The sequence below is a fragment of the Lingula anatina genome, chromosome 5, assembly GCF_051362555.1.
Source record: "Lingula anatina isolate TDL-2025a chromosome 5, LinAna3.0, whole genome shotgun sequence".
Classification (NCBI taxonomy): domain Eukaryota; kingdom Metazoa; phylum Brachiopoda; class Lingulata; order Lingulida; family Lingulidae; genus Lingula; species Lingula anatina.
This window is the reverse complement of record NC_141771.1, coordinates 14,988,896-15,004,161: the sequence shown is the minus strand read 5'-3', so window position 1 is coordinate 15,004,161 and position 15,266 is coordinate 14,988,896. Positions and strand designations below refer to the sequence as shown.

The 15,266-nt window shown below is 37.6% G+C and overlaps 1 protein-coding gene across 1 annotated transcript; it reads left to right on the top strand.

Annotated features, from left to right (window-relative positions):
* Nucleotides 1-12,236: 12,236 nt before the first annotated feature.
* LOC106179407 (uncharacterized) lies at nucleotides 12,237-14,436 on the top strand. Its single transcript, XM_013563026.2, has 4 exons — nucleotides 12,237-12,419; nucleotides 12,886-13,119; nucleotides 13,547-13,680; nucleotides 14,053-14,436. The coding sequence occupies exons 1-4, from the start codon at nucleotides 12,359-12,361 to the stop codon at nucleotides 14,317-14,319; spliced, it is 696 nt and encodes a 231-aa protein (XP_013418480.2). The 5' UTR covers nucleotides 12,237-12,358; the 3' UTR covers nucleotides 14,320-14,436.
* Nucleotides 14,437-15,266: the final 830 nt, after the last annotated feature.

The following is a 15,266-nucleotide window of genomic DNA, read 5'->3' as shown; positions in this document are numbered from 1 at the left end:
CCCTATTCATTGCTGCTCACATCAGTCTGGTGAAGTCCTACGTCCAAATTGGCCGCAAGCTAACGGTACGAAAGTTTTCGGCTTGTGTTTGATAATTTTCATTTATCAATCTGAAAATACTTAGCATATTTTCGTTTTTATTAATATAATCATGGACTTATATTTAAAATGAAGTTAATTACAACAGTGAGTCAAGTAGGTGCGTGGCTGGGGGTGGGGGTGCACAACAGACATGCACCTCCTTTACATACCCCGGTAGCTTTGGAGGTACCGGTACTCTCTTATGCACTTTACCCTCCATTAGCAGTATGACAAATGAGACCAGACAATATAAACACGTCAATTGTCCAAACAAACAAAAAATCAGATCATCTTGGCACATGTACGAAGCCCTCACAGACTTCTTTTAACAAATTAGATGGACACTTGAGTTTATTGTAGCTAATACGCCACATGTTTTTGGGAACAATGCATATCAAAGACAAAATAACACTTCACTATGCAATAATTAAGTAATGTAAGGTATCAATATGTAATTCTTAATCTACACAAAAATTGACCGTGCAATTGGCTGGTTACACATTTTGTTTTACGTTGAGTGCAGCACATGCACCCATAAAATATAACTTATATATCTATCCTTGTAGCAATACACATATTGCGATAGAGGTGACACCTTTTGCTAGGGGAGTATAGATAAGGGCGCTGTTAAAATATACCCATTGCGATAACGTTAACGAGGAAAAAGTTTAAAACGCAATAAAACCCAGTTATGGCGCAATTTAGTGCAGAGGGTCCCATTGGGGGCTAAACAACAAAATGACCATCAATATTTAACATTAAAATAAAAGTATCATGGATATTCAGAAAACTTGACTAGCAAAAGTCTTCAAGCCCATGGAGGTTCAAAGTCACACCTTGAAAATGCCAATATGTGAAAAATTAATTTTTTTGCAAAAACCTGTATTTTATTACAAAATACACAAGAACAGGATTGCCATCCTTTTTAAAAAATCAACTAACAATATTGTTGAGATGCAGAAAATATCAAAAGAACACTTTTACATGTTCAGTTAGTTCAATAATGAGACTGTTAACATAGCTAAGAATTAAATCTGAGGAAAAAGCACCTATATACAAAAAAGGTGTAACTTCATCAAAACTAAACCGATAAAGCTTATTTTCAAACTTGATCTGTATTTTAGCAGCAGGTGACGGCTATATGTACAGACACATCTGTGTCTGTACATAAAAACGGCTGTTAAAGGAATGTTTTAACCACCTTGCATGCGAACTACACAGGTGTTTTATGATATATGATAATGTAAAATGCTACAAATAAAACAACTCATTTTCATTTCAAATGAGATTAGAATGCTGGCAAAAGGAATCCGTCGGATTAAAATGGCAAGCCATAGGAGAGTGAAGAGTATGTTTTTCAACATCTCTCTCTTTATATTTTGCTGGGCCGTTGTCAGATTCCTCATTGGATACTATGGTACGTCCGTGCAAAGGAAAGATAATTTGTCCATCAGTGGGCAAAGAAAGCAGACCGGTTCTCTTACTCATAACGAAGCCTTTCCAGTTAAGGAAAAGTCCATTCTGTTTTGGAACAACAAATATTATTTCTACGATCCAGCTAAGGGAAATCCTTTTCGGTGGTGTCATGTAAATGCTTGCTCTTTGACTACGGATCGAAGCCAGTCAAAAAACGCTGATGCTATTATATTTAACATTGCCGATCAAGCGCTTCGCAGTGAATGTCAGGGAGTGGAGCCGAAATGTGAAATTCCAAATGTGAAACCTAGCCACCAGGTTTGGGTATTTTTCTCCAGAGAGCCACCTTGTCAAACAAATATATTCAGCCATTCGAATAAAGAGATGCTTCTTAATTCGTTTAACTGGACGTTTACTTTCAGAATGGATTCAGATATATGGTCGCCTTATGGGATGATTGTAAGACGCGATATTCCTTTGAAACGAAACTACTCTGCTAGTGTTAAATCGAAAACTAAGCTTGCCGCATGGGTTGTGAGTGATTGCGTCACTTGGAGTAGGAGAGAGGAGTACGTTGCAGAGCTGATGAAGTATATTGATGTCGATATTCTAGGCGATTGTGGAAGACCGTGTCCATCTTGCTGGAGTTACGTGAACGCTACCTACAAATTCTATCTGGCCTTTGAAAACAGTTTTGCAGTGGACTACCTGACCGAGAAATTTTTCAGACCATGGCACTTGGATGTTGTACTAGTAACGAGAAGCGGTGCCAATTACTCACGGTTTGGCATAAGACCAGAAATGCATATTGACACCTCAAAATTCTCGTCACCTAAAGAGCTGGCGGATTATCTTCTTTTATTAGATAAGAACGATTCCCTGTATCTTCCGTATTTAGAGTGGAAAAACACCCACACATCAACCAGGCCATTGGAAACTCGCTACATGAATTGGTGCGGTTTATGTGAAAAGCTGCACGAAGAGCCAAAAACGTCAAAAGTTTACACCAAACGCGAGCTTCTTGAGTGGCAGTATGGAAATGGAGACATCAGAGGCTGTTACCACGCAAAAGACATAGTTGGCCCGGGAAAAAACTGCACCAAGATTAATAAAAATACATGTGTTTGAACTTGAAATTATGAAAATACAAGCCTAGTTTTTGCTGTCTTTTTGGCCTGATCGATGATGTCGTTGTAAAATATTGTGTTATCATTTCATCTTTAACAACTGCGTCTTCCATATGTGACTGCAGCTGGACAAAATTAAAGCACCCTGGTATTTACAGTTACCTAAAAGACAAGTGTTATGTCCATTGCGAGGTGCAAAATCATGTTGAAAATTCATTGGATAGTCTCAGGTATACTGTAAAACCCATGGTGAGACAAACACACCCACCACCCACACAAACACACACACCACCCACACAAACACACACACAATCTCTCTCTCTCTCTCTCTCTCTCGACACACACACATACTCACACACACACACACACACACACGCAAACTTTCACACACTCATTCTCGCTGTCTCTCTCTCTCTCTCTCTCTCTCTCTCTCTCACACACACACACACTACAAACTGGCGTCAATAAATTGCTACAGGTAATGAATAATGGACTGATCGTGCAGAGCGAGAAAGATCTTAGTAACATTGCAAGAGATAGAAATTAAGGTGTGAGCATGCATATGCTATGACACAAAGGGAAGATTTTATTTTAGATGGAAATCCAGAGCTGTGAATAATATTGGGATATATATATATATATATATATATATATATATATATATATATATATATATATATAGTTAGCAAGGAGGATCCTTTATATTATCCAGGTGATAGGAAGTCTTCTTAACCAACTAAATATTGCTAATTTCTGTTGAAGTTTTAACTCTTTGGAGCATATTTGTAGACGAAATCGAGTCAACACTTGTACTTTTTCAACCCTATCAGTGCTAATCAAAGAAACCGAAGAGGCTATCACGCACTATCATCTAGCCCTGTTGCTGGTTTTATCTTTTTTGTGGGGGTAAACTTTTAAATAAACACACTGTGTAGATTGTGTATTGGGTCTTATTTTACAGCTTTAAGATCTTTAACTGGACTGGCAAGTGAAAATTTGCCTTGTTGACGATGCCTATTAAGTAACTCTATTTTCGAGTAAAAATGTTTGACGCCCCCTCGTCGATATTTAAATTGGATTAATAAACTTGATTTTTTTTAACAGCAGCGCTTTCATAAAGTATCACAATCCATGGAAAAAGGAGGCTTTCATTTCATTTTCCATTATTTGAAACACTATCTTTAACGAATAACTAATACTACAGCATCACTTTAATTTTCCACAAGTTGCCGCCAGTATCTGTCAAAAAGTTCTGCGTTAGGACTTCACTTTTTGATAGCTTTTCCTTGGGCACTATGCCGCCGTTGCCATTTTTGCTTCAAGTTATCTGTATTCTGAAAAGACATAAACAAATATAGTATTCAACGCATTGAAATAACCCCCCCCCCCCACCTCCCCCATCATCCATCTATCTTCTAACCCAGGCGTAATGTAACCCAGTTGGTTACTTAATTCTGAGCGAGTAGCAAACTTGAAAACACCGAAGACATCAATGGTATCTCATGAAGATCTTTATTTGTTGACGGGCTACAATCTGGCACGCAGGCAGGGACAGTCACGACGATCTCCCGGGGTCTCTCTCTCTCTCACTAACTGAGAAGCCCTCATTTTATAGGGAATCGTTCCAAGTCCTGCATGCCCAATAACTATTACTAAATGTGTGTAATTTATAGGAATAATAAAGGAACTAAAGGTAACATACGTGATTAATATGAAGTATGAGAAAACTAAATACAGGGACTATATTACATTTCATAGTAGCCCTGAACACGGACATGTTCTCCGGGTAGGAAGGTTACATAACGCTCGGACCTGGGAATGGCCTCAACTGAAATTTCCCCAGGTGTAGTGACTGTTTTTGGTGGAAGAGATCAAAAGAGCGAAATGACTATAATGAGGCCAAAGTATTTATACAATTTTAGAGTCGGCACCGGGTTTCCATTTTCTGTCATCTGAAAGGGGTGTATCTTCAATTACTTAAATAAATTACTCTACCGAGATTTTTGTTTCTAATTTTGGTTTCTCTTCCGTGATTGAAAATGTGATTTAAAGGCAGAGACAAATTGTATAACACTACCGTGTTATAGTAAATTTGGTGACGCTAAAATATTCAGTTTGCAACACAGTACTAGTTTAAATCAAACTCAGACATATGATGCTGGCTGTCATCTTTATGAATAAGCAAGTAACATCTGGGAAGGTATATTGGTTAATGGTGTCTATAATTTATAATGCTTCTCAACAACATCAGAGTGAATCTCAAATCTTGTGATTTCTTCGTGCAGATATACGTTTGAGGATCAACAGTCGTTTACATCTTTATTTTTATTTTATGAGGTGTCATAAACAGCAGGATACATCAGCAAAAGATCACCATTGTTTGTTGAGGCTACATAATAATAGCTAGAGAGAACAATTTCATTAGCTCTGTATGTATCAATTTAAATTATTGTTTTTCTTTTTATCAAGAGCTTATAAAATATGTGGGTATTACCTCCAATATTTCTGTGATTGTCAGGGTCCCTAGTCATTTACTCCCTGATGATGGTGACTAAACTGAACTTAAACTACTAGGGGTGAAAATAAAATGTAACAAAATATGCTTCTGTGTGTTGTGATAAGGTTAATTTAATTATAATTACATTTAAAGGATACATGGGGTTGTAATAAAATGAAATATGCTTTGCTTTACGTTGTGCATTCGTAATAATATTGCACTAGTATCAAAGTGAATATTCTGAATCATTCAGCTGTATTATACTGCTCTATTCTTGCATTATATTCGTTATATTATAAAACAAGCTGATATGCGGGCAATTAGACCCCATTCCCACAGACTTTAGGTCGATCTATCCCTGTGGGGAGTCACGCTAGATTTCTGTCAGCTTAGCCGGCTTGAGTGTCTGTCCCGCCTACTAAAAACTGTAAGGGGGTAATTAACTACCGTGCGCGCTCGGCTGACATCAATTTAGCGTGAACCCCCAGGGAGTTAGGTCGATCTAGATGGATCGATCTAAATCTATGGGAATGCAGTCTAAGAGATGAAAAAGACTTCTCATCGACAAATGTTGACGTGTCACAGTTAAGATCTACTGTAAGGTTGTTGTGACTAATTGGCTTGACGGCTGAATAGAAATCACTTCTTGTGTCTTTCAAATCTCATTAATTGATTTACATTCACGTTGTAAAATAAGATCTTAATGCACTTATCGGGTCACTCTATTAAGGTTCTTAATTTCACTAAAATATAACCTCTAGCAGTGTCGCAGTTTTTAATCTGTCCACTTCTCTCCGACGTGAAGTGTAGAAAAGTTCCATCGCTTAACTGGAGACTTGCCTGTGAATATCTAGAGAAATATGAATCTGCGCCCCTGGTATAAGGTAGTAAAATGATACTTTATCATTTATATAAATTTTAAAAATTTATAAAAATTTAAAAAAAAAATAAAAAGACACACCTATTTTTAATTGCTTTTCTGAATTGTTTTCGAGTATAATTCATTGGAATCCCAATTATATCATAATAGACTGTCCTCTTGCTTGGCAAAATTGTTTAATCATTAATTTTAAAAACACAAAAAAAAAACACAAAAAATTATTTGTGTCTTATCAACAATAAGCAACTATTTTTCTTACATAAGCTAAGATATGGATTTCATTACAACAACCTTGTCTAATATGTCAATACTTCTTGAAAAGTGCAATATTGCACCAAAATCTCCAAACTTACACACAGTCTCAGGTAGACAGCATTTAAATCAAGGTACAACTGAACTGGACCTCAAAAGCTGAAACAAAAACTCAAATGTTTACTATACATATGTATAATGTATCAGATGTTGTCACTCTGCACTTACACGTACTAATACTACCACTACTACAACTACTGCTACTACAACTACTACTACTACTACTACTACTACTACTAATAATAATAATAATAATAATAATAATAATAATAATAATAATAGATAAATAGATAACTAGACTGGTTTTATGTAGAATCACAATCTCTTGAAATAATTTTTGGTTTTCAAAAAATCCTGACTTACTGTCCCAGGAGGACGTGCTTTTGATAGAAAATGTTGTATTTAAATTAAGGATTCAAGATTGATAATCACTTAATGTATGTTGCATTTTAACCAAGCTAGGGTACATAATCTAAAATGTGGGAGAATAGCGATTGGGGGGGGGGGGGGTACTAACTGTGCGGGGAAATGAGCGATGTGAGAGTGATGATCTGGGGGGAGAAAAGGGATACAGGATTTGAGAAACTAAATGCAGTAGGGTACTACCCTCTACCACAGTGGCAGATATTATTGGCGTATTTCCACATGTGCCCAGTGACGGATTTAGGGGGTGGGGGGTTAGGGAGGTCCTGCCCACCCCCCCCCCCCCCCTTCGGTTTCTGAAAAATATATCACACCAATATTCCCCTCTTGAAATTCGAATTTTGACTAGTTGAATCATGGTTCTAGACCGTACCATAGGGCACCGTTAACCCTCCAAAACCAAAATCTTGTCGGGACCCTTGAGCAGGCCCCGAACCCCAAATTATTTACAAAAACCACTTCTTTTTCAAATAAATTCCTCCAATTGAATATCAGTTATTTATGTTTTCAATAACATAATAAAAAAAATAATAATAAATAATAATAATAATAATAATAATAATAATAATAATAATAATGAACATGATGATAAACGATAAATGTATATTCCAAGTATATCACTGGATTTTGGAAGACTGTAACACAAAGAGTACCCAGCCCCCCCCCCCCACCCCCCCCCCCCCCCCACCCCGGAAGGAAAAGAATTATTTGCACCTTAACCCCCGCACATTCACACTTACTTTCTATCTATAGTATCCATGCACTACGTGTTAATGAATGACTCACATCTTGGACGATACTGTTTAAAGATCTCGTTACATACATTCAATATACAAGTACTGGTATATGCATTACTTTAAATTGTCGATATATATAACGTCGTCGCAAGGTGTAACGTTGAGTTGTAATCTTTATTATTCGTCATTCTGAAATACCGACACGTAGGAAACGCCCCTAGGAGAGATTCTTCAAGGAGAAGACTACACGGGCTAGATTGACGTCCAACTTCTAAAGGCACATACACTTGTACAGAGCAAACATCACTGCGCAATGGTGCCGACAAACTCGTCCATTGATGATAATACAACAGAAGGCATGGGTAAACTGTGGGATCAGCCAGGGTTTTACGACGACGTCAAATGGGCCAACATCACGGTGACTTTGTTGACCACCGCCTTGGCAATCTTTGGAGTGTTCGGTAACATTTGCGTTCTTATTATCACAAGAAGAACACCGGCTCTTAGAACATGGTGGAATTCATTCCACATTAATTTAGCACTGGTCGACCTGTTCGTGTCCATTTTTGTGTGTCCGGTATTCGTCATGATTATTTGGCCATGGAGTGAATCGACAGTTTTTATTAAATGTTTCTTAAGACGTGTTGTAGCAACGGGGCCATTTATGAACGTTGTCATTTTGGCAAGTATCAGTGTCCTTCGGGCAGCAAAATTCCACAAACCTAGTCTGATCGTTCACAAGCATATTTTCAAAATGTGTTTGACTGTGCAATGGATTCTTGGCATCATATTTTTTGTATTAATTTCCGTGTCTGACGATACATATTTTATTCTTATCCAATGCCATAAGGTTCAAGGACAATCGCATGGGTTTTTATTCACATTTACTTTCACAATAATGCTAACCTGCATCGTAGTGATAACTTCATCTTACTTGTCAGTGGTTAGGAAAATTATAAGGCAACGCAAGTTGATAAAACCCTACTACGCGGGCCATAATATACAAACAATATCCGCAAATGTCGATATGTTTTTAGCGGTACATGTAGATAGCGAACACACAGAAGAATCACTTTCACCGACCTTTACTCCCTTAGAGCAAAACTCACGACGGGATCAAGGTAATCGCCGTGCTCATAGTCTACCTGGATCTACCGGAACCGCACATTCCACAATAACGGTGCACGACAATCCAGATGGAGGCGACGGTGATTTACCAGTAGAGCCGCCTGTTTCCACCTCGCAGCAAATGGATGTTTCGCAATTCCTCCAAACTGATAATCGCGCTAATGTTCAAATTCGATGGACAAGAGAAAGCGATAACGCCGCAGACGCCATAGATATAATAACTCAAGAATCGGCCGACGCTACGGAGGTTCGCTCAGGTTCGGACATGCACTACGTAAAAGTCATACAGAAAGACTGCCACGTTATTTTGTCTAGTGTCATTTTACTAGCCATATTTCTAATAAGTATTTTGCCCTTTGTAGTCATTTCTATGGTATTGAAATCACGGTTGCCCAATCTGAGTAAAGACGATTATATTGCCAATCTAATTGCATGCTCATTTGCATTTATTAATGCATGTGCTAATCCTTACATATATACACTGAGGTCCTATGTGTTTAGGAAGCGACTCATGTTCTTAGTTCATGGTATCGCTAATTGTTGTAGACCTGGTAATAGTCAATCCTAGAAAACAAATTCATTTAGATAATTATATTATTTTTCGTTCCCACCCAGTTGACTGCAAAAATGAAACAGTAGCATGCACTTAATGTTTAATTGTGCTATCATTCACTGGGAGCAAGCAAAATGTACACAGCATTTAAATTAACGATACGTTTTATTCTGTAGCTAACTTTAGTTCAAATTGTGCAGTAGAAAAGAAAAAAAAAGTAATTCGTTCCATTACGGACAATGTTCTCTTCTTGTGTCTGCATTTGACCATTTTGTCCTTTCAGTCTGTCATTTCTTGTATAATATAAATATTGTGTGCGCTGCTCGCAATTGACTTTAATATACATGGAAAGCAGTGATGTCAAATTATTCGATCTTCTTGACATGATCTTAATTCCTTTTGTAAAACAGAACATTTTAAGCTCACTTCAGCCGTTTCAAGCAAGATTATCAGCACAATTTCAAAATCGACCAAATGTTCATCGGAATCATACAAAATAAATAAATAAATACATCCCTTTTGCACACCCTGTATCTTACCGGTCTTTTTTTTTTCAACAAAACTCACATCTTTGATCTATTTGCTTTCGGCAAAAAGTGGAGGATAACAAATATTCTACCGAAAACATAAATACTAGGAGCGGCTTCATTATTACGGGTTAAATTCCATTTTGATATGTGTTCAGAAAATTAACAGTGGGCGACTTAAGAGCCCCTTTACTCGTGAGTGATACTATTTTGCTTAGCTTGATTTTCTTAAGAATTGACAAGAAGAAGATTAACCTGACTACAACGACCCTGAGGTCCTCGGTAATACAAAATACGGAGGTTCTAGTGTTTTAGTCTTGTATTTTGGAGTACATTTTTTGTTTTACATGCACTGCCAAACTTTGAAGCAGGCCCGTAGCCAGCAAATCCAAAGGGGGGGGGGCGGAAAAAGTGGACCTTTTTAAAGTGAGACCTACTTGTGCTATATTTTTATGTTTTCATAAAAGACAAATAAAACCAAGCCTTGGCAGATTAAAAATCATGTTTAGTACATGCAAAAGATGTTAGAATTACAACCCATGACAAAAAGGGAGTGACCCAGAAAAAAAGGCTCTTTTTTAATCAGGAAAACAATTCTTGCTCTAATAAAACAACTTTTACATATATTACCAAAATTTGTTATAAAATGTTGCTAGGAACCGTAGTCCGTTCGGATCCATTACTTTGTACAGGTGACATGCTTATCATATGGGAGCTCGGGCTTCATTCCTAGGACACATTTCCTGTCTCACTGACGTTTGTTAAAGCGTTATTAACGCAGAGTTCATGTAGTGAAGGATGTTTATCAAATCCACCATAATGAGTTATTCCACAGCTGACTAAACTCTTCACTACCAGTATGTGTAGCAATAGTGTATTTCTAACGCTGAAAACCCAAGTTCAAAATTAATAAAATTACTAATTGACTCTTTTGAATTTCCTTTTTTTTTTTTTGTTATTCTTATATAGATTATAGCAAAATATTAATTAATTCATTTTGAAAGTCAAACTGGGCATTGAGAGAAACGACATTTTAAATTGTAAAGCAAAGGGCATTTTTTTATCAATTTACAATTCTTTATTTATCTATTTTATTATATTTTTTAGCGGGGTGGCATATTTGCTGCTAAGACGTGCGAGGATATCTCTCTCTCTCTCTCTCTCTCTCTCTCTCTCTCTCTCTCTCTGGCAGTTGTTAACGTTGCCCTACATGGAGCTAATTCAGTGTAAACTGCTGGCTTCATCATTACAACGCACTCGTTCAGCTGTGTACAAATTCCAGATAAAGATAAAGTATATCAACCGTAAGGTAGACATCACAAAGAGTGATTCAAAAAGGGACATTTTCATATCGACAACATTCTCGCTTAGAGCTTTCCCAAGAAATTTGGCAATCTTCCGAACTGCCCCAGCATGGTCCTTAACAATGACCTCGTAGTGGAAACAAAACGTCTTTCTTTAAATTCCCGCCAAAACTGAAGCACGTGGTCAAACCATGATCCACGGGAAACTTTTCCCGCCATAAACATCTCGTAGAACTCAGACCACGTGCCTAGAAAACGACCAAGATTAACATTCATACGGTAGAAATGGTAGAAAGAGACGGCGATATCCTTAGGATTTCTCAACACGTGTATCATCTTTGAGTGCTTCTCTCGCATTTGCTCAGGTAGCTGGTGCGCAGACACGTGTGTTTTGAAAACTCGTGGTCGCGGGACTTCGCCCAACTCTCGTATTCTTGCGTTATCAACTTTGCTGTGTTCCAACCATGGTGTACGCAGGAGGCTGTCCGTCTCTTTGTTTTCACCGTAGCTGTCATGGTGTAATATAAGGTAAACTATTTCGAAGGTCCATGTTTACATATTAGTATTGGGGAGATTTAGTGAAATAGGACGGGTTCGTGAGACCGACGCCAACAGGTGTCCTTTAAAATAATCTCTCCGAGGAAATGGTTAGCTGACGAAGGATTCATCAAACTGACAAGAATACATTCAGGTGTACTTTAAAACGAAATTTGACAAATTGATTAAAAAAGTCGAACATAAACGGGTGGGTTGTTTCTGTCTTGTGAAGGGATATTCGTCAGTTTAGAAGTAGCAGTAAACTAAGGTACATATTACGTACATATGTTTAGGGGTGTGGGAAGCAAAATATAGAAAAGGATATATGACCATTCAGCACTCATCCCGTACTTACATTGCATGTGTCGTTTGTTTTTTATTTTTATTTTCGTTTTTTTAATACCCCTGCAACGTATTTTTGTATAAATGGTTTTATTTAGTCTTGTTTGTTAACTAGGCAAAAGACATTGCACTTACTGTTAACGTCCCGCAATATCCAAAATTATATAATATATACACTTATGGTAGATATACGTGTGCTATTACTTGCAAAAATGGATTAGAGTCAGATATAAATTACGTATTAACAGCAGAATAACAGTGACAATGTCCATTTTGCGCAATGCAATATCCTATGTTTTTCAAACCATCTTCTATTTTAATCTGGTTTATCTGTGAAATTGTCGTAATGTAAGTCTGGAATTGCTTAGTTTGTACTTATTAGCTAGTGTCTCACTTGGCCGTCAATCGACAATGAATATAAAACCCCAAGCGTTCGACCAACCAGGGTCTTAAGTTTGCAACAGCAAAGGGACTCTGCAGAACCGAACGCCACCATGACTGTAGCGCTGACAATTCTACTGAGTCTTGGGGTTGGAACCATCGCTGTGTTTAGACGTAAGTGCGTTGTCTGGCATATGGGTACGAAGTAACTGAGATGTTAAAATGAATATTACATTAAAATGAATATTACAAAAATGAGCATATTTAAAAGAATGAAAAATCTCTTTAGTATCCATTGCTTTCGGCTTTTGAATTATACTAAACATTTGATGATGGGGGTTTCGAATTGAAAATTAGTTTCTGGAATCTTTGCATGAAAACGTTGGGTGATCTTACAGACATCTCCTTGATGATTACAGGACGTGTGTTCTGATATCTTCGCGGACTACCCTTTCATTTGAAGCGGTACCCCCCTTCCCCCCGTCGCGTATGCCTATCAACGGTGGCTTTTGTCCCGCCCCTGTACGCCCACCGGACAATAGGCCTCCAGGCGTTTCGATTACATACCATGTACTTCCATGATATATCCTACAATGCATTACATACCCAATTATTTACACTTTTACAATTAATTTTCCAGCGGATTGTCGGATGACAAAACTTCCTGGGTTATTTTTGAATGGCGATTCATATGATCTTTTTTTGAATGGGAATGAGCGCAAGTGCAGGATGGAATGCGAAAAGGACGCCAGATGCCGCGCCATGACCTACCATGCAATTTGGACGGCATGCTGGCTATATTCTGATGTCAAGGACACAGGTCACAGTCACATGGGCAGCTTTGTCTCTTATCAGAGGCCAAAAGATTGTGAAGGCAAGGCTTCTCAGAATTGATCTATTTATTCAAATCTACTAATCTATTTTAAATAAGAACTTTAAAGATAAGTTTTTTTTAAAATTATTTTTTAAATTTTGGTTAAAGAAAACGGAATAAACGTGTTTGCGCTTGTCTTCCGTTTAAACCTCTTGGCATTATGTAAAGCAACTGAGTGATTTTCTGAAAAGTCTTCGGGATGTATTGGTTGAAATATTAGACTGATGCAAGGTCATGGTATTGCAACTTTATCGGAAGCTCGAATCAGGAAAATATCATTGTATAGTGGAAAGAGGTGAGTTATCCAATTGATGCCTTTTTTTGAATTGGTAATTCGCTCTCCGGTGTGATACTGAAGTTGCAATCCAAAACCCAGAGTGAGATTGTTAATATATTTTAGTTAAAAAAAGTAAGTTTGTGTTCACAGGTCCTGGTACAGTCCTTTACGGAAAAAACGTATTGCACAGTGAAGCACTGAAGAACAAACTACAGGAGATTGCGAATTACATGGGGGCCTATGTCTTTGTACATAGCGGGCTACGCGAAGGAAAAGATAAGTATGTAAGTAAGAGTTGTCTAACAAAGCTGACTTAAGCATTCTGAGAAAGGCGATGAAAACATTATTATGAAATGAGTGGTAAATGCTCCAAGTAGGTTTCCCGTTCTGTTTATGTTTTTCAGCCTCTCAAATAATTGTTTCAGTTGTCCAAATTCCCATTGTGATTGAATTTTAAGAGGGATTATAAGGAAGGATAAAAGAAACTGTAGGAAAAAAGAAAAAAAAATGATCCAAAAAGATTTTTTTTAATTCGAGCAAGGTGCCACAGGCCAGGTATAAACGTACACCCCTTGTTACACATTCTAGGCTATAACAGGTACGTTATTGTTTTATTCTTTTAGAATATTGACAATGTCATTTTTTTTTACTCCCAGCACGCCATTGGCCAAGCCGCTGACATCACAATAAGCGACGTCAATTCGAGAACCGCGTGGGAACGTCTCAAAAGCAGTGATATCTTCACTGGAGACTATTACGTCGTGTATCACGCCCCAGGGCGGAGGTCTTGCTCTACGGGCACACATTTACACATTGCCCGTTATGAAAAGGAAGGGAGCACGGGCAGACCCACGTGCTGGGTTCTCGAGGGCACGACCTCTGCTAACACCTGCCTAACGTTAAATCATATAAAGTGTTTGTAAGCACCATGTAGCGATGAAACCACTCGTACATTTTATAAATGCAATGATATTTTTCGGAATGAGCCATGTATCTCATTTGTATAGAAATTCAACGCTACAAATAAAGCATTGCACACGCGTCAAAGTCTGTCTTCTTACATTGGCTTTTGGAGAAGTTTGGGTTGTGTATTTAATCTAATGACCTGGGGCTTGAAGAGTCGCAGCCTTATTTCTAGCAGGAAATCCGATGCATTTGCTTATCTGGATAAACTTGATATATTTGACCATATATTCACTTTGCTATTGACAAAAATAACTTTCAGGTCTAGACCAAGTGATCGGCTTGTATATTTTTTGAATAACGGGTAGTCCTAACTTGACTTAGCAAAGACACAATTATAGAGAGAAATAAAACTTGAACCTATATTAAGTGCTACTCTTGCTTCCTATAAAATACATGTACCAGTAAAGCTTTTCGTCAAAAACAAAACACAAGTTGGTCAAATATGCAATCAAACGTTATATGTATATATATTATATCAATTTGTTATATAATATATATATATATATAAGTTAAGGACGTCCGTAAGTTCACATGTACTCTCATTTGCTTTCTGTGTTAATCGCCAAAGTCAATGTTTAGACCGCTTTCTGCCATTTTTTTCTTGGCAGATTTAATCAAATTCGTCGTTTTGCTGTGCGGTGAAGTAATATTTCCAGTTGCTAACTTTCCCTTTGCGATAGAAGTGGGAAACGGTGTAGTCAAACACCTCAAGTTTTGAAAAATTGGTGCCTGGATTTTGCTTCATACTTCCGAAATAAAACGTTTGATTATTTCCTTGACTGCATCGTCATTGAAAGATTTCTGAAGAAAATTGGCAATCTTCCAAAATGCCCCAGCATGACCCTTAACCATGTCTTTGTGGTGGAGAATCAAACGTCTTTGTTATCTTTAAATTCCCGCCCAA

Bases quoted from the DNA above. Each gene is read 5' to 3' on its own strand.
- LOC106179407 (XM_013563026.2), top strand. From the start codon at position 12,359: ATGACTGTAGCGCTGACAATTCTACTGAGTCTTGGGGTTGGAACCATC. The intron at 12,420-12,885 runs GTAAGTGCGTTG...TTAATTTTCCAG, and splicing joins AACCATCGCTGTGTTTAGAC to CGGATTGTCGGATGACAAAA. The intron at 13,120-13,546 runs GCAAGGCTTCTC...TTGTGTTCACAG, and splicing joins GAGGCCAAAAGATTGTGAAG to GTCCTGGTACAGTCCTTTAC.